Raw genomic sequence first — 19,298 nt, 5'->3', positions numbered from 1 at the left:
AGTTTACTCTCAAATACTGAAGAACTGCCCTTTGGCAAGCACATAAAGTGCTTGGCTAATGCTCAGCTAAGCTAGCTGACTTTTTCTGGGTTGTGTGTACCCAGAATCTTTTTGCAGATGTTAGGAAAGAAAATTGCCAGCAACCTTTCAGTCATGACAGTCTTTTCACACAACACATCAAAACTCTTTAAACTCTAAAATTACTTATACAAGAGTACAGTACATTATCAAGCTAAATGCTACACTCAGGGAAGGGACTCAGACGATCTAATCTTATGCTTTTCATATTATATAAAGTATGAAACTACATGGAAGTGTTCCTGTAGCTCAAGTGGTAGAGCAAGGTTGTGGGTTCGATTCCCCGGGAACATTAAATTGGTAAAAATTGATAGCCTGAATGCACTTTAAGTCGCTTTGGATAAAAGCATCTGCAAAATGCATACATCAAATTTATTTACATGGTTTGGGATGTAGAGATGGAGTTCTAAAGGGAAAAAATATATAAGTGTCCTCAAATCAGGTAAAAGAAAAATGGGAATATCTTTCATTTTAATCAGTCACATCATTCATATCAGACTGAGGGGCAGTCATATTTTTCAGTTGTCATAAAAGCCAAAGTTATCATCAATTTACTCACTCTCTATGTTAATTTTTTTTTAGTAGAAGTAGAAAGAGGGGTATTTCGTGGATATCAGTAAAAAATAGGTTTCTTCTAAGAAAAATTAAGCACAGCAGTGAGGAGCCCCCTCACATAAGAGAAAATTGGATTGAGGAGTTGCACACTGGGAGCTCTGTCTACTAGCTTCTCCTTGCCCATAATTCAATTAGTAGGAGCTGACATCATCGCGAGACACAAGTTTTCTTTTGTGATGGCCGACCATGGCAGCACGAGTGTGTGATCAGCTGGCCCATGAGCCGATGTTGTGCCAGAGTGGCGTGTTTCTACATGACACTGAGAGAAAAGGTGGTCAAAACAGAGGACTCAGAAAATAAAAAACAGTCATGTCTAAATGGTAACTGTCAAAAAATGCATTCCAGTGTCAATAATTGAAATTATTGCAATGTTGTCTGCAAAATTATTAATATTAGTAGTAGTTGTTGTAGTAGTAGTATTAAATACTTGTTAGAGTAATGTATTATATTATTTATAATAATTATATTATATTTCTTAGTTCTTTAGTTATTTGTTTAATTATAATTTAAATAATAATGAAAGGTAAAATATGATTTTGTCATATTAAGAAGGGGGGAAAGAGATTTTCCTTTTATTTATGTCTTTAGCTTAACACATGCCTGAAATTTTTATTGTTTTAAGGAGTCATCTGATGTGATTTCAAGTTTTCCTTTCTCTTCAGAGTGTTACAAGCTGTTCGTGAATAAATAACATGCCTAAAGATTAAAGTCTCAAACCGAAAGAGTTATTCTTTATAAAAGTTAAGACTCGTCCACGCCCTCCTAAAACACCTTGTTTAAACATGCCCCCCACATGTCTACGTCACGATGTGGGTAGATTTGCATAACACCGCCCAAATGTTCATGCAAAGAAAGAAAACGTAACTTTTTGATTTTCTCTGTTGCTGCCGGCGCCATGTTGTGGAGACGCTGTTTCATTGTGAAAATGCTGGCTGTTCTGTCTGCAAGTACGTTTACATATTTTTAAAGGATTTGCCACTGATGATTCAAACGCATCAAAGTTTGGCAAGGGACATAACATTTCCGTCACACGCTTAAGTCTTTCTGCCAATCACAATGCACTGGAGAGCTGTCCAATCAGAGCACACCTCCATTTCAGGCGATGAGCTTTGTAAAAATCTATGCGTTTCAGAAAGGCATGGCATAGAGGAAACAATAATGTACATTATGTGGAAAGTGTGGCTTTTTTTTACTTTACAATTCATAAACACATATCATTACACCAAATACACAAAATAATGTTATTTTTAGCAACATCATATGAATCATTTAATAGAACATTAGACCCAACTGCCCAAACCACAAAATCAGGCTGGTTCATTTTTACACCACTTTCTTCATAGGTTCCACCTTCTGTTCAGGGATTTCCTCTTGAACTGTCACATTTCCTTAGCTGCCTTTCCTTGGCAACACATTGCGGTTGCCCGGTATGTGAGGATTGTAATGACAATTGTCATTTCCACCTCTGTGGATGGTTTTTAATGAAAGCAGTAATGTAAATACAACAGGACGCCAGGTGCATTACATTTCCGCATCCGCTCTCCCTTGCAGGTTGTTTAAGAGCTCCTCTATTGACTTTCAAAAGTAGGCCAGCGCATATTACCATGATTGTGCCCTGTTGGCTAAGATAGCTTATCAAAGTGCAAACACAAGCTCGGAAATCAACGCATGCTTGAGGAGACACCACTGTCTAATGTGCACATAAATGCTGGAATAGTTATTAAGATTTTCTTTGCATGCTTTTCCTTATGAGCAGCTCAGGAATTGACTACATCACTAGGCCAAAGTGTAGCAGCAACAGGTGTCAATGTGTTTAAGTTCAGAATGCCTTGAAGGCCTATCTATTCAGGGATAGTTTGTATTTATAAGCACACTAAAAAAGATTAGAGCAACCTGGAGGAAATCAGATGCTAAATCGGTTCTCTTACACCAGCATGATCGAGGATTACAGAGCGTGATCTTTATTTGGAAGGAAAATGAGCCCACACTGAAGTCTTGTGTTCCGCTATTGACTGGATGTATTGAGTTCAGCTGGAGTCCAATATTTCATTTCCCCAGAGTGGAATCCGAAACAGAGAGACAAGAGGCCTGGCGAGACCTTGGTTGGAGCTGGTTCTGATTTGGGAAACATTCTGATCCCGTGAGTCAGGCGGCCCCACAGACACACATTCAGGCCAGAGTCAGTCACGAAGGACTTGGCAACTATCACTCCAAGCTGATTTAGTGTCCTATTCTGAAATGCTTTGAACATTTCTCCCCTTTCTGAAAAAGCTATCTTCAGTAATCTTTAGTGGAATACAGCTTAACTTAAAAGGACAGTTCCATTTTTTACTATTCAAATATATATATATTTTATTGTAGTAGTAATAATAGTGCTTAAGTTAAAAAAAATGTAAAAATACTTCAGATCATTTTTGGACTTTGGTGGTTTCCATAAGTAATGAACTTCCTGTTTTACTATGTCATAAAACTGTACTGTAGAAGTTGCATCGAGTAGGGATTTTTGTTGCCAAAGACCCCCATAAATTACAAATTCTGCTTGCCAAGGAAATATATAATAAATAAATGTGTAATATATGTTACTCTGGATCACAAAACCAGTCTTAAGTGTCATTTCTTTTTTTTTTTCGAAATTGAGATGTATACATCATCTGATAGCTGAATAAATAAATAATAAACAGACAATATTTGGCCGAGATACAACTATTTGAAAATCTGGCATCTGAGGGTGCAAAAAAATCTAAATACTGAGAAAATCGCTTTTGAAATTGTCCAAATGAATTCTTAGCAATGCATATTACTTAGCAAAACTGAAGCTTTGATATATTTACAGTAGGAGATTTACAAAATATCTTCATGGAAAATGATTTTTACTTAATGATTTTTGGCATAACAGAAAAATCCCAATGACCCAATACAATGTTTTTTGGCTATTGCTAAAATATACCCCAGCGACTTAAGACTGGTTTTGTGCTACAGGACCACATATATCTAGTATATGGAAATAAAGTTTTAAAAAATCTGGTAAAATATAAGTAGTTTAGAAATTGTGTTTTGCACAATACATACTGATCCAAAGCCAATTTTTAGATTAATACTTTTTTTTTTTATCCTAAGAAATTTTCACGGATTCCCCCCAGAGCTTATTTTTAACATTTCTGGTTTAGCATGTCAGTAATAGAAAACAAATACATGTAGTTACTGCATTTTTACCATTCTGATTTGAAAGAAAACCATTGCAGTCTAGTATGTAGGTTCTGTTTGGATATTGTTGCTTTGATGCCAAGTGGATTTGGAATAATTCCTTTGGTAATGCATTGATAAATTACCATTGATAATCTTCATTTTGTTTTATTTAAATGTACAGTCATACCATATTTCAGGAAGCTGGCAATATGCAGCCCAATTGCTCAAGATTTTGATTATCAGGTGTGAATTTCAATTTCAATTATTTATTCTTCTTCAGCTTCAGTATGCTATACTGACAGAATTTACAGGAAGTGCGCAACAGGAAGTGGCGAGCACAGTATGTCTGCATATTGCAAATCTAAGAGAAGATTGTTTCCTTGTTAGTGCTGAACACCTGACACTCATACTGACCTGACTTGGCAAGTCAGAAAACATTTGCACCTGCGTTTCTGTGTTTAAGGATAAAGAAAGAAAAAAAATTACTGGAATTTCTGCTCTTCTGAATCTCTCTATGTGTATGTATGCATGACAGGAAGAAAGAGTTTGTGTGCTCACTTTTATGTGGCAATAAATCAATGTCTCCTTCTCTGCTGAGTACAGAGATATATTTGTGTGGGTGTCTTATCTGTCCCGGTCTCTTTATAATCTCAGTGCGACTGCATATTCACGTTGTTCAAAGGCAAACCCGATTTCAACCGATAATATGAACCACTGGCATTGACTGCTTTGCAGGTTTGTCTGGGGAGAGCTAAATAAAAAGCCAAACAGCTGACCGATAATTTTAAAACGGACAGAACTTGGCACGGACATTGTTTTTGAGTTTCCAGTCTTGTTGCCAGCCCAGGGAATTCCCTGATGTGCAGCCTAATGGTTGCATAAGAAGCAAAAACTGTCAATCAATTGAAAAATTTAATCATATAGTGTTTAAATGATACGGTGAGTAATTAAACGAATGATTTACAATTAATCAATTATATCAATATTTGCTTTAAAAAAAAACTTAAATGTATACATACACTACACTACACTGTAAAAGTAAATTTTAATTTGTGTGTGTCAAATTAAATCTCCCTTGAATAAAGTTTATTTTTACTAATTGTTTTTTTATTACAAATCAGCACAGTGTGATGCACACTGAACAAATGAACAACACAACAAAAACAGTCATTGAATAGTGTCATGTCTAGTTGGGGATGTAGAACAACAACAATTGAACATGAAAGTTGTACAGTATGTCACCACAAAGTTAAATCTTGACATATCATATTAGCATATTAGTGGTCATGGTAGACATGACACCTGAAAGGCATGAGTTAATTTTTGTAATGACTGTTATTATTTATTTTTTTTTCAAGTCAAAGGAGATTACCTTCTGTTTTTAAAGAATTTGATATGGAATTCCCCATAAAAGTAAATGTATTTATTATGATGTAGCAATACGTGATACTGTCATTTTATAATTTTGATCATAATGCTAAACGTTTTTCTTCAGGGCTAATGCTTTGGAGCATTTGGGTTTGTTTCCACCTGACTGCTTGTGTTATACTTAGTACGTGTGAGACCTGCTGAGCTAGTGATGAGCTAATGACAGGTCTGGGCGCTCTCTCTGTCTCCTGCTAACCACACTCACACATTCTTGACATCTGTCAGCAGAAAGCAGCACTGTCTACACCAGACATGAACCAACACGAGGCCAATGCTCAAAATGAATGTATAATTAGACCCTAGTTTTTGCTGGACTTTTGGGACGTTGTGAGGAGCACTTAATATGTTATAACCTTTTTTTTCAAAACTGCTTTGAAATCCTGCAGGAAGTTATGGCATCACACATTTGTGTTATTTGTTTTTTAGTCTTTTTGACGTCTGATTATCTAGAGCAGGCTGGAAAAAGTCTTTTGTGTATTTCAACCAGAAGAGAAGCTCTCACGTGTGTCTACATCTGAGTCATAGCAGCCGTCTTTTTGCTGTCTTTTCCTGGGGAGTTTTCCATTTTAAAGCACAGAGGACGATTATAGTGGCATTTTAGTTCTGCTTTGAAAGTTGTTCGTTGCTTCTGCAGGCCTACAGGTTCTGTCATCACACTGAAATCAGACTGCAAACTCACAAATCAGCTAAAACGCAAATTATTTTAAAATTATGCTGATTCACCAACTTTAGTTTATTGCTCCACCATGTTAATAATTTAGTTGAACCAGTGTTCTTTTTAGAATTTATTTAGATTATTTATTTTATCTCAGTCATTTTTTATATAATTTTTTTGTTTTTGTTTTTTTTTTAGTTAAAATCATTTATATGGTTTATATATGTGTTTCAAAATTGTGGTGTCAAGTGTGGTGAACTCTGATCTGCAAATTTGCATCACGTGAAGACGTGTGACCAGTAGAAAATCCTGGTCATGGTGTGACCTCTAAATAAAAAGAACATATACACCACTATCTAAACTATCTAAATGCCACTTAAGAAACATCAACTGTATACCTCAAACTAGCCCAATTATAAGAGACTTTCATTCATTCAATTCATTCAGACAACCCACCTTCTAAACAGTTCTAAAATGCCGTTGTTTTAATGTTGTTTGCACATCCGTAGTTCTGATAAAGAACTGAATCTTGATTCCCAATGCTGATTCCTTCAGTAAATCTTGGATGCTTAGAGATGGAATGAGAGAAGGAAGGAGGGGTCGCAGTCACAGAACAGTGTGGCCTTTCAGACTCCTTGGAGGAAGGGATGGAAGTAAGGAGGGAGAGAAATAGAAATGGAACTCTGTGTCCTTGGCTTGTGGACTGCCCTGAACACATGACCTCCATCTGCTTGTGCAGCTTACAGTGACACGCACACTCACTCAAATACACACATTAGCATATGTTAGTGTGTCACGTAAAATCTCTAACATTTTAATGTATACTCAAATAGACATATACGACCACGCACCTAATCCAGACCTGAAATATACTTCATGCAAGTATGCAGACACGAATGTTATGTCAGCGTATTGCAAGCATGCGTACATAGCGGAATCCAACTTCAGTACTCAAGGGGGTGATAGAGTTACTCTGAAATACCTGTGCCATATTATTCAGTTGGCTACTTATAAACTTGTCAACAGTTTAACTGACTTGATCCATGCTGCTTTATAAAGGCGAAATGAAGTAACTACACTTATGGACCAAAATTGTCCATAAGAAAAAAAAAGTGATATCAAGTCAAAGTTTAATCAAAATATTCCTTTATTGGTTTAGTTGTTACAATGACAATTAACACCATACACATTAAACACATAAAAGCGAAGTTCAAAATCCATTTGTACTGTACTGTCAAAAGTAGGGCAAGCCATACGGATTTCATAAAATGTTGAATATGGCACCAGATATGGCACCAGTTTACTGTTAGTGTCTCATTGTGCTGTCAGTAATTTTAATGGTTTAGTTTTGCCTCGTCGCACCATTCACATCCGGTGTAGACGCAGTGTAGGAGTTTTCAAAGTTAAGAAAATTTGAAATCATGTACTTGTCCTTTTATTAGTAATTTCATCATTATTTAAAACATAATTGAATAAAATGAAAGTGAAATATAACTTTTCAAGGTAATAATTTCTGGGTTTGTGTTAATCATTGAAGAAGTGTATATATGAAGTTATTGTATATATGAATTACATTTTTAAGGTATTTCTGAATAAATTAATTGCTCAGGACAAAACACAAAACAGCAAAAACAGAAACATCGAAGAAACATGTAATGTCATTTAACCAGTTGGGAAGGAGAAAAAAAGACGATGTTTTTCAAGCTAATGCCCACAATATTACCCCTTGTTGCAACACTGAGACTGCAAGCATACTTGCACTGCATTATACATTAAGATGAAGTATATTTCTAAATGTAAAGTCATAAGTCATAAAAAAATCTAAGAATTTGAGTTCATATACTTGGGTAGAGTATGCATACTTACGTATCCTATATTTAAGTTATTTTCGCCATAATGTATCAGATGCAGATACAGTACATGTGGAGTACTTTTGTTATAAATAACCTTGAATATTCCTTTAAAGCTGTTGTATTCCTTTAAAGCTTTATGCTCTCTGTAAGATTTTTAATCAGGGGCCTTGTTTAACAGAGACATTTTAAGGCATATTTAATGTCTAGATGTCCATTATTTAAGGGGGCAGTGGAGTGAGCACTGCTTTGGCTGTAGTTGAGCTCTTGGGTTTGTATCTGTGGTCTGTAGGGCTTTGTTTATTCTCTCTGGAGTGAGAATGACTGCGACTGGATCTGGTGCCAAACAGAAGTCTGCCAGAGAAGGAGTGCAGTAGGGCAGCGCTCTCTCCACCCCCAGCTTGGCTCTGTGGCCTGGCATTCCAGTCCGTTCCACACGCACACACAAACTCAGAGACTCAAATACACAACCATTGCTTCCTGAAAGACAGGAAGTGAGGCCGGCTTCCTGTGACAGTCCTCTTTCATGTGGTCACTTCCTGGTGTTTGGCTCTTGCTGTTGACTTTCTTCATTGTTCCTGCAACAGGGGCTTAAAATCGTGTGTATGTCTAAATAACTCTTTGAGTATGCAATAGCTGTACATGCGACATATGTTGACACATTTGTCAGGGTTTGCACGATTATGGACGACATGGAATTATCAGGGAATTTAAAATGTTTGATGTTCTTGATTATTTTTAAACACAGTAAACAATCTTCTCTTCTTTGTTAATAATTATTTAATGCATATGCAAAATAAATATTGGGATTTTATTTTTTATTGATTTAAGTCACTGATACAAAATAATATAATTTGAATGGAATACAGAATAATAGCAAGTTACTACAATTTTATTAATAGTATAACTGTAACAACTGTGGTATTGTGGACACTATACAATAATGTATTCCAGGTTAATTTAATTAATTAATTAGATTATTTTTAACTGTATAACTCGGTTACAGTTACTGTTATAAATGTATATTGGTTAAATAACCATATGAAATGACTGAAATGTGGACAATTTTTAGCACAGCACATTATATCACATTTTCACTATAGGTCAATTTAAAGACATGATTCAGTCGCACAGATGACACATTGTGTTCTTACATTCTAGAAATTGCTCAGTTTTATATAATACCATCTCATTGTGTGTACTGTTGTGGTATTTGTGGATCAGTATTGTTGCGAACCCAAGATTATAGGATCTTCACACAACAAGAATGATGGTTGGGGTTTAGAATCCCCAGACAGGAATGTGGATTGGGACACTGTAGTTCCAGAAGAGATAGGGTATTAGAAGGCTAGCTCTGATTACGTTTGAACTTTGAACAAAGTGATTAGTTGGAATGTCGAAGTTCCTGTGTTCTGCCACTAATACATCAACTATTGTCAAAATGTGTCAATTAGGAAGGAAGCTGCAGACCTGAACACAGGATGAACATGCTTTGATAACATTTGGGCTCTCTTTGTCGTTTTCTGGCCATTTGTTCTCATACTTTTAGGTACAGATTCAACTGCGATTTGGAGGAACTCAGTTGGCTTGTGCTATTTAGAGGACACAAACATACAGTGCAGCAGTCAAACAGGATAAAATGGACTCTCTCATAGCTCCAGTTTGTCATCATTCCTATGTAGCACCAGAGAGGGAACTCCTGTTTCAATAGTTCACCGCTAGTGCATGAACACTTTGATAACACTCAACAGGAAGTGGAAAAGTTTTGAGACATCTAACCATAATGCTCTTTCAGACTGTTCCCACTCAGAATGCCGAGTCCTGTCCTGGTATTCCCCAGACCCCCAGGGCTCCAAATCTCCCAAACCTCTCCATATATCCATCAGTGAATCCTCTTCTAATGTGGTTGTGGTTAAATTTGTCTTGCTACACATATTTGCAGACTGGCCAAGAGATATTTCACATGACATGCAAAGTTGTGATGCTGTTTTCAGTTCTGCAGTTTTCTGTTCAAAATTTGAGCCAGATAAACAGTTTTAGTTAGCAGAGCGAAATTACTTCAGTTGGTATTGTTCTGCTTTGGATTCATGCGTGCATACCTCTGAATTGTTGTGATTTGATTTTTATTTTTTTCTTCGCTCTGTAAATGCTAACGCACATAATGTACGTCATCATAGGATGTTATTTGTAGTTATTCTGATAATTTCCCCTTTCTGTGCCATGTGATGCATACTTCCCACAAGAATGGTGAGAGGTGTTTCCAATTGGCTGGCTTTATTTCAATTTCAAATTAAGTTTTTGTTGTTGTTGTTTTAAAAATGAAAAGTGGTTAATCCATGCGTTAAAAAGTATTTGAATGTGAAGTAAAAAGTAGTTGAAAATCTAGATTGACGTTTTCAAAAAAACATCAAATGTGTGTGTGTGTGTGTGTGTTTTCTATTCCCAATGTTACTCCAGTTGACTATTTAAACAAAAAAAAAATGTCAAAATATGTAATAGTTTTAAAAATGGACTGACATAGTCAAAAGTGTGTGTGAGGTTTCTTTCTGTGATACAATTTCCTTTCTTGTCAGTGGACAAGAAAATGACTTTCTGCATGTTGGTTACACCACACTGACTTGGGTGTTTCTTAATGTAAAGGCTGCTTCCTTGTAAGGTTGTATATCTAGGCTGACACATCAAGCCCCATTGAACATCATGTCAATCTGAAAAATCGCAGCCTCCTTTTTAAGTCCTTTGTTATTTGTATTTTAAAGGATGCGTCAAGTGTATCCTTTGCATCCTCCAGTCACCCATAATCCTCCACTATACATTCCAGATCATTAAAAAAGGAATCAGCACTGAACTTGTCTAATATAATATCAAATGCAAAAAAAAATATAGATATATTGGAGATGAAAGTATTATGTTTGTTGTTGTTAATTAATTGCATAATGCTAAACTGCTTATGATGTAAACCACTGGAAAACCACAGATAGTTGTCATTTTTATTGCATTAATAGAAAGTAAATTTTTATGGCTGTAGTTTATATTCCTTTTTATTTAAATTTCATTTATTTTTGGTACAAATTCAAATAAGACATTGAGAGATGAGACTATTATAAAATCAATTTTACATTTTTACAAGTTTTTTTATTGACTAATTATTATTTTTGCGCTGTGACCACGAAGGTGGAAACTTTAATGACTCAGCAAGAAGACTCTCTCATTTTAATTTTTTAAGTTTAATGTTGAGGAGGACTCTCAGAAAGACAGGACTAAGACATGCAACCTCACTAGGATTACGGCTGATTTAATTTGATTAAAATATTTTTATTTCAGAGTAAGAAAGAACACATAGGTTATTGTTTATATGAATTGCATTCGAGCTTTCAAGATCTGTTTCTTTTGAGGCTGTAGGATTTATGGGCTAGATTTTCCAAAAATAAATAAATAAATGAATAAATAAATGAATAAATGTGTCTCTACATGTGCTTCATAAAGCCTTTTAGTTCACAAACAACTGCAAAGACCATCTTAAGCTGCCATCACATCCTGTAACTATCCATTAACAACTCTAAATTAGACACAGGAGGCATTAGGCCAGCATTTCAAAAATCCCCCATTTTCCACCTCTCTAGGGAAAATGGTCCTAATGATTGAGATCACCATGACAACATAGGTAATGCGTCTATGCCAGACTGAATGTTTACCTGTGTTTGCCAGACATTATGGGGTGTGAGCTCATCAGACTGAAAGAAAGTACATCATTTTTACTACACTATATGTGCCCTAGTGCAGCAACTATTCATTGGCAAGAATAGAATAACAAGCACAGAAATGGCTGTATTGGTTTTCATTAAGAAAGGTTGCTTTTTAAGTGATATGTTGCTAATTATGTCAGACCATATGGTAGGGCATTTTTAATTGTTATAATTTTTGGGCCCCTATAAAGTAACACGTGTCATTGGTTGAGAGCAGAAGCTGAATGGCCAAGCCAAAGCAATGTTCTGAAAAAGTCAAAGTGTTTAAGTTTTTTTGGTAAATCAACTTACGAATGGCTTACTCATAGTTGCATCTACACTTAAAACTATGAGGGCACATGTCATCTTTAAAACCTTCAAATAAATCAGTTCATCCACTTTTGAAGGAAGAGGTTCATCAAAATGTATCATTGATAATAGTCAGAGCTCTGAACATGAGGATTAGGAATGTCCTTTATCACTAAATATAGAATTATGTTTTCTTGATTCACAGAAAAACACTGAAGGCACTCTCTCGTTCTGTTTGGATAGACCACTGAGCGCAATATGTAAATATTTGCAAGAATATGTTTATAAGAATGGCCAGTGTTCAAGGAAAACTGTCCTTAAGTCTCCTTTGAATGACAGAAGATTATGCATATAGGTGAAGGAAATGGTGAGTGGATGAAAGCGGAGGTGAAGAGAAAAAAGGCTTTAATAGAAAACAGCTGCTGTGAGGATTTGCACTCTGCTGATTTACCGTCAGTGGGGAATTTACGGGAACAAGGCAAACTAAGAACATAACGCTCACACTTCTTTCTCCTTGCTGTCTCTCTCACTCCCACAGAACTCAATCAGACACAACCTGTCCCTACATAGCAGGTTTATCCGAGTGCAGAATGAGGGGACAGGTAAGAGCTCCTGGTGGATGCTCAACCCTGATGGCGGCAAAAGTGGCAAGTCACCTCGACGCCGGGCCGCCTCTATGGACAACAACAGCAAGTTTGCCAAGAGCAGAGGACGAGCAGCAAAGAAAAAGGTAAGAGCTCCATACTAGACCTGCTGCATTCTCTTCCATAAACACTACAAACTATACATTTGTAAATACAGTTATTTTTCTCACAAGTTGTTTTGTTCATCTCTAACTTTATAGCTGGCTCTTCAGGGTGGTCCCGATGGGGGCGCAGATAGCCCAGGCTCTCAGTACGGCAAGTGGCCAGGCAGTCCCAGCTCCCACAGCAATGATGACTTTGACGCCTGGACGGCTTTCCGTCCACGCACCAGCTCCAATGCCAGCACAGTGAGCGGCCGTCTCTCGCCTTTTATTGATGACGAACTTGGCGACTCCGATGTCCACATGGTCTACCCAGGCCCTGGGTCAGGTGCCAAAATGACCTCCACTCTCCCCAGCCTGTCTGAAATGGCTGGTTCTCTAGGTCGCAGTGGCTCTGAGAATGTGATGGAGAACCTTCTGGATAACCTCAAATTGCTCTCACCTAAGAACCAATCGGTGGGGTCCACAGGAGGGCCTGGGTCAGGATCCAACCAGTCCTCACCTTCTTCACTCATGCAGGCCAGCCCTGGTTACTCCCCCTACAGTTCCCCAGGTATGGCTGTGGTCAACCAGCAGACCCAACAAGACTATCCTAAGTTTCTTTATGGCCAGGCAGGAATGAGCAGCATGTCCCCCATGCCGATGCAGCATTTGCCAGAAAGCAAGCCCAGTTTTGTTTCTGGCCCAGGAACTATGGGCCAGTTTAACTGCACAGCTGGGCTGCTGAAGGAGCTTCTTACATCTGATGGAGAGCCTGGAGAGCTCATGCCCTCAGTGGACACTGTCGTCTCCCAGTCAGCCGGAGGCAGTGGATGTATGTTGCCACCCTACAATAGTGGGCGGAATGAACTTATGGGAGGTGCAGCATCCCACAGCCATGCCCTCTCTCATCCACACAATATGCATGGACAAGCCACATCTTTGGCATTGAATGGGCGATCGATGCACCCACTGACCGGGATTGGTCACAGCAGTGCTGGTGGACGCTTGGGAAGCGTCAAGTCAGCCATGCAGATGCAGTATGGAGGCTCCAGTCATCTTGGAGGTGGGCTTCCTCCTTACTGCAGTGTCAACAGCAACGGATATGGGCGCAGCCCAGGGATGATGCCTCACCTGCAACAGCAACACCTGGAGAAGCTGCCCAGTGATCTGGACGGGATGCCTGTGGAGAGATTTGAATGTGATGTTGAGTCCATCTTGCATGATACACTCATGGACGGAGAATCGCTGGACTTCAACTTTGACCCCATGGCCACCCAACAGGGGTTCCCAACTCACAGTGTAAAGACCACCACCCACAGCTGGGTGTCTGGGTAGGAGCTATTTTTATTAAAAGTATAATATTTTAACAACCCAACAATATCTGAAGTCCAGTAACTGTTCATAATTCCTTTTTCAGTATTGGTTTAAAATATATGTTTAAACACTTTGACTTTGTGTAGATGATATGTGTCTTCTTTGACGTTTTTGTTTTTATTTGTATTTTTACAGGTAAAAAAACTCACAACTGGAAAACAGCAGCATGGAGCGGCTCTCCACACACATCCAAACCCTTTGTCAGGGAACGTAGCCCCCATCATTCATTTACTTTCTTCAGCTGAGATACGACCTCGCGCTACAAGCACACTGGCTCAGTACAGAGCTAAATTGCAAGGATGTTTTCCTCAGACATTGGGACTCACATTCAAACTAAGTGCCAAACCAGGTGCCTGTGCTCCATAGCCAAATTGACAAGCTTTATTATGCTGCCTTCTTCTTGCTGTAGATAATCAGTCGTCAAATCAGGGCAACGAAAACCTGAGGCCCTTACATCTGCTGCAACAAACTTACCAATGTCCAAACCAATTTTCAGTAATGATTTTACAGCTGCATTTCCATTAAGGAAAAACTGTGATAAGGTATAACCATCAAATCCAACACCAGGCAGCACACCTCAAGTTCATTCGACACACCTCAGAAAAGTAACTCCCAAGGTAATAGCTCATTCCTTGTTGTGTTGTCAGTTCAAAACCCTACTCTGCAATTTTTGCTGAGAGTAACACATTCATGCTGTGTTTCATGGGGACTCCATGATTGGCCTTATTGGGATGAAGAACTGGAACAGCGGTAGGCAGGAATGACTGTAAATAGATTTATTTAGAAATAGTCCTGCACAAAACATGACCTTGGAAATGTTAGGGAAATTGGTGCGGACTAGTTGAACTGCGTCACATACAGAACATCATTACACTTTCATTTCTGTCTTGTAACACTTTTCATTCTGTCTCAGCATTTGACGTAGGCAAGATGTACTACATTTCTAAACAGTGTGTAACTATTAACTGGTGTACAGAGAGGTTACACAATGATATCAACAATCAGGGCAACTGATTTAATGTTGTTTTGTAAATCTGAGAGAACTGGACTTGACATTTTACATTTTGGCAGGCTTACATGGAATAGTGTTTCTCATCTGAATTATATACATCTTTCCACATTTTTTGTAAATACATGAAATATATTTCAAAAACATATAAAGTAGAAATATAAGAAGGTTATTATACATAGAAGTTTTCTTTTTCCTTTTGTATTATCACAGTTATTCTTATTGTTGTTTATTATTGGCTTCAGTTTGAGATATTTTTATTATTATTATTTAAAGAAATAGTTCACCCAATAATGAAAAGCTTATAATTTACTAAAAATATACAGTAACTTATTTTTTCTCCAAATCAATGTATTTATTCTGTGAAACACAAAAAGTGACATTTTGAACAATATCATGGCTGCTTCTTCCCATGCAATGAAAATTAATAGAGTCTGTCAAGTCTTTTGAACTACAAAAATAGTTCATCTTTGAAATTTGATGGCAAACACCATTGTTTTTTGTGTGTCTCAACGCCATGTTTGTTTTGGAAGATTTTTGTGAAAAATGACAAATTTCGATTGACCCAATACTTTAATTTTTTCGTTGTATGGGAAAAGGCAGCCAAGACATTATTAAACAAAATTAATTTGTGTGTCATGGAAGAAAGTAAGTCACACAGGTTTGGAATGACATGCAGGCAAATAAATGCTCCCAGAATTTGAATTATTTGATACATTACTTCTTTTATAGTGCATTTTTTCCCTTAGATTTTGTTTTTTTTAAATCCAGAACTTTTTTAAGGGTAAGGGTAAGACACCACCTCAAAATTAAAATAAATAGACAAACTGTTGTATTTGCTCTTTATAATTTATCATGGGGCCGTACACCACCAAAGCCTTTAACAGTGGTTAATGTAGTTTAAAGCTACAGCGCTAGGTGACCACTGTATTGAATCTGTTGCTGTAGTAAAGCTACAGTTCTCTGCCTTTAAGAAAGCGTAGACACATTGACAACATTATTTGGCTGAAGGAAAAGTGCTGTGGTTGTATCATGTCACAGTATATTATTTACACTTGTATTATATTTCTATCTTAATTCACATCTCTCTCGAACTGCAGGCACTGTGATGTATATGTTTTACAAGTGTGTGGTGATTTTCAATGTCTGTGGTGCCTCAACTTTTGTTTTTCATTTCAGTTTGATGTTCCCTTTACCAAGAATTTCAACAGTTTATGTTTCTTGCACCAATGTGCACTACTAGACTTAAAAAGTTTTCAAATTGGCCAGCAGAAATTACTGATATCTCAGACAATACTCAAAATGGTTTCTTGAGTACTGTTATAATACAAAAATGCTGAAATGTTTTGTAGAAAACTAAAATATATTAAGTTCTCAATTTTTTAAATATTAAATGCTTAATGTTATTAGAGGTGTTCTTGAAGAACATTAACACTGTTTTCTAACCAGGCGGAATATGACAGGGCAACAAGCCACAAGTTACTTGTTGGTGTTTTGGTTTCTGTTCCTGTGTAGCCCCACCCATTGCAAAATCCCATTGGTCCAAAATCCCGCTCTATATAACTATATGTAACACAAAATATGATTGGCTGTGCCATAATTGTAACTTTTTAGTATGGACTGACAAATTTCTTGTAACGCCTGGTTCGGACACAGTGAGGTTTAGTCATGAGAAGAATGCCAGACGTTTGTTTACTAAAACAAACTCACGTCATTAAATTGTTATTATTAACCTCTGACCCATACTGTTTCACTCAGCACAAGAAGAAACCAGATTACATTGTGCCCAATTATCATAAACATGCATTTGCTTTGTGAATTTAGCAGGTGACCCCACCTATGCACATCCATGTACTTTAATGATTATTAAGATTATTGTCATCTCCAATATGTTTTTACGATGACAAGATATTTGATATTTCATGTTTGATAGAGCTGTGGAGTCATGTTAATGTCACAGATGTTAGTTCATAGTTCTGAAGAATATGAAGTATATTTAGAGTAGAAGATAATTTACACGCACAGCTTTTTGTACATTGTACACTGTTATTCTTGTATTTAGCAGCAGTTTGTAAAAACAAAAAAGAAAAAAAAAACATTTGAAAAAAAAACTAATAATGATCATTGAAACAAATCTGGAAGAAAATTAAACTGTTTTTCTACAGATTGTGGAGTTTGGACCAATTTGTAATGAAAAAAAAAATCAATTAAAATATTGCACTTTTCTGTAAATGTAATGCATTCTCCTAGAGAGATGAAGAAAGTCAAGATTATCTATTTTGAAAGAAACTGTTAAATTTCTTAACTTATGTGCAGAAAAGATTTGATTCACAATCAAAAAGTATAACTAAAGGTGCAATTTGTTTATGTAGTTGAGAAAGTAATAATCTATAAGAGAGAAATTATATTGTTAAGCTGACATACCAATACTGACATATGTATATTATATCTTTATTCTTTAAGTTCATCAGCAAACATTTTGTGAAATGTGAGGCCATAGCGCTCTGATTTTGTTCTTTATGCCGATGTTGTGCTTGTATTCATGTACAAGAAACATGCTGCCGCTGTAAAAAGCCATGTGTATATAAATTATGTTATATAAAGAAGAATGTGGCTGTCTCTTTATTCAATCACAAGGAAGCTTTGATGGCTTGTGTTAAATGTTAAAACCAATGTCTAAAAGGTACAGTAAAGGTATGTAACAAACCTTGATGAAAAATGTCAAACATACATATTTAAGTGTATTATTATCAGAGATATCCACTCATTTTAGCAGATTTATTGAGTGTAAGTCAGTAGCAATGAAAGAGTAATGCCAAGCTGTCATATATATCTTCTGTCATATAAGGTCAGTTGCACTTTTAAATAATTATTTCAATCTCATTTTGTTTTTCATAACTCAGCCAGAGGATGAGTACCTAAACACTGAATCAAACTGCATATAGCTAGTCTTTAATAACATGAATATAGAACCATCATATATTAACATCACTTTTTCTCTTTGCTGATTTTGCCATCATTTGGAATTCGCTTTGGATAAAAGTGTCTACTAAATGACTAAATGTAAATATTTATTTACCATTATTAATGTCCAAATTCATATTAAAAAATTTACAATTATAATTTTACATTCAACTTCTGCTTTTATACTTACTTTTTCAATTTTACTTTTAACTTTTAATTTAAATGTTAACGCAAGAAGAAAAAAATAATAATTAAAAAATTTACTTTAGTTCCAGTTCCAAACATAACTCCTTTTTTTTCAACACATCTTTCATATCTTGGTTCAGGGATTGGTCATAGAATGTTCTTGACTATTATCAGTGGTCTTGAAGATTTTGTGTTATAAAATACAGGTGAATCTCAAGAAAGTAGAATGTAATGAAAAAAGTTTATTTATTTCAGTAATTCAACTCAGATTGTAAAACTTGTGTATTAAATAAATTCAATGCACACAGACTGAACTAGTTTAAGTCTTTGGTTCTTTAAATTGTGATGATTTGGCTCACATTTAACAAAAACATACCAATTCACTAACAAATTAGAATATGGTGACATGCCAATCAGCTAATCAACTCAAAACACCTGCAAAGGTTTCCTGAGCCTTCAAAATGGTCTCTCAGTTTGGTTCACTAGGCTACACAATCGTAGGGAAGACTACTGATCTGATAGTTGTCCAGAAGGCATTCATTGACTCCCTTAACAAGGAGGATAAGCCACAAACATTCATTGCCAAAGAAGCTGGCTGTTCACAGAGTGCTGTATCCAAGCATGTTAACAGAAAGTTGAGTGGAAGGAAAAAGTGTGGAGAAAAAAAAAAGATGCACAACCAACTGAGAGAACTGCAGCCTTATGAGGATTGTCAAGCGATATTGATTCAAGAATTTTAACGAACTTCACAAGAAATGGACTGAAGCTGGAGTCAAGGCATCAAGAGCCACCACACACAGACATGTCAAGAAATTTGGATACAGTTGTCATATTCCTCTTGTTAAGCCACTCCTGAGGTGTCTTACATGGGCTAAGGAGAAGAAGAACTGGACTGCTGCCCAGTGGTCCAAAGTCCTCTTTTCAGATGAGAGCAAGTTTTGTATTTCATTTGGAAACCAAGGTTCTAGAGTCTGGAGGAAGGGTGGAGAAGCTCATCGTCCAAGTTGCTTGAACTCCAGTGTTAAGTTTCCACAGTCTGTGATGATTTGGGGTGTAATGTCATCGGCTGGTGTTGTTCCATTGTGTTTTTTGGAAACCAAAGTCTCTGCACCCGTTTACCAAGAAATTTTGGAGCACTTCATGCTTCATTCTGCCGACAAGCTTTTTGAAGATGCTGATTTCATTTTCCAGCAGG

General features: G+C 36.6%; 1 protein-coding gene across 2 annotated transcripts in view; it reads left to right on the top strand.

Moving 5' to 3' along the window:
- foxo1a (forkhead box O1 a) overlaps positions 1–17,562 on the top strand; it is a 36,823-nt gene extending 19,261 nt beyond the window's left edge. The window contains exons 2-4 of one of the 2 annotated variants that reach the window (XM_052575605.1): positions 12,382–12,573; positions 12,688–13,901; positions 14,080–17,562. In XM_052575605.1, coding sequence (XP_052431565.1) covers positions 12,382–12,573; positions 12,688–13,901; positions 14,080–14,083 — 1,410 coding nt within the window. In that variant the 3' untranslated portion in view covers positions 14,084–17,562. Of the gene's footprint in view, positions 1–12,381; positions 12,574–12,687; positions 13,906–14,079 lie in introns of those variants that run through there. The other variant, XM_052575606.1, reaches the window with a different exon arrangement.
- The last annotated feature ends 1,736 nt before the right edge of the window (positions 17,563–19,298 follow it).

The sequence above is a fragment of the Carassius gibelio genome, chromosome B15 (assembly GCF_023724105.1).
Source record: "Carassius gibelio isolate Cgi1373 ecotype wild population from Czech Republic chromosome B15, carGib1.2-hapl.c, whole genome shotgun sequence".
NCBI classification, from domain to species: Eukaryota; Metazoa; Chordata; class Actinopteri; order Cypriniformes; family Cyprinidae; genus Carassius; species Carassius gibelio.
The sequence above is the reverse complement of the archived record's forward strand: the minus strand, read 5'-3'. Positions and strand labels throughout refer to the sequence as shown.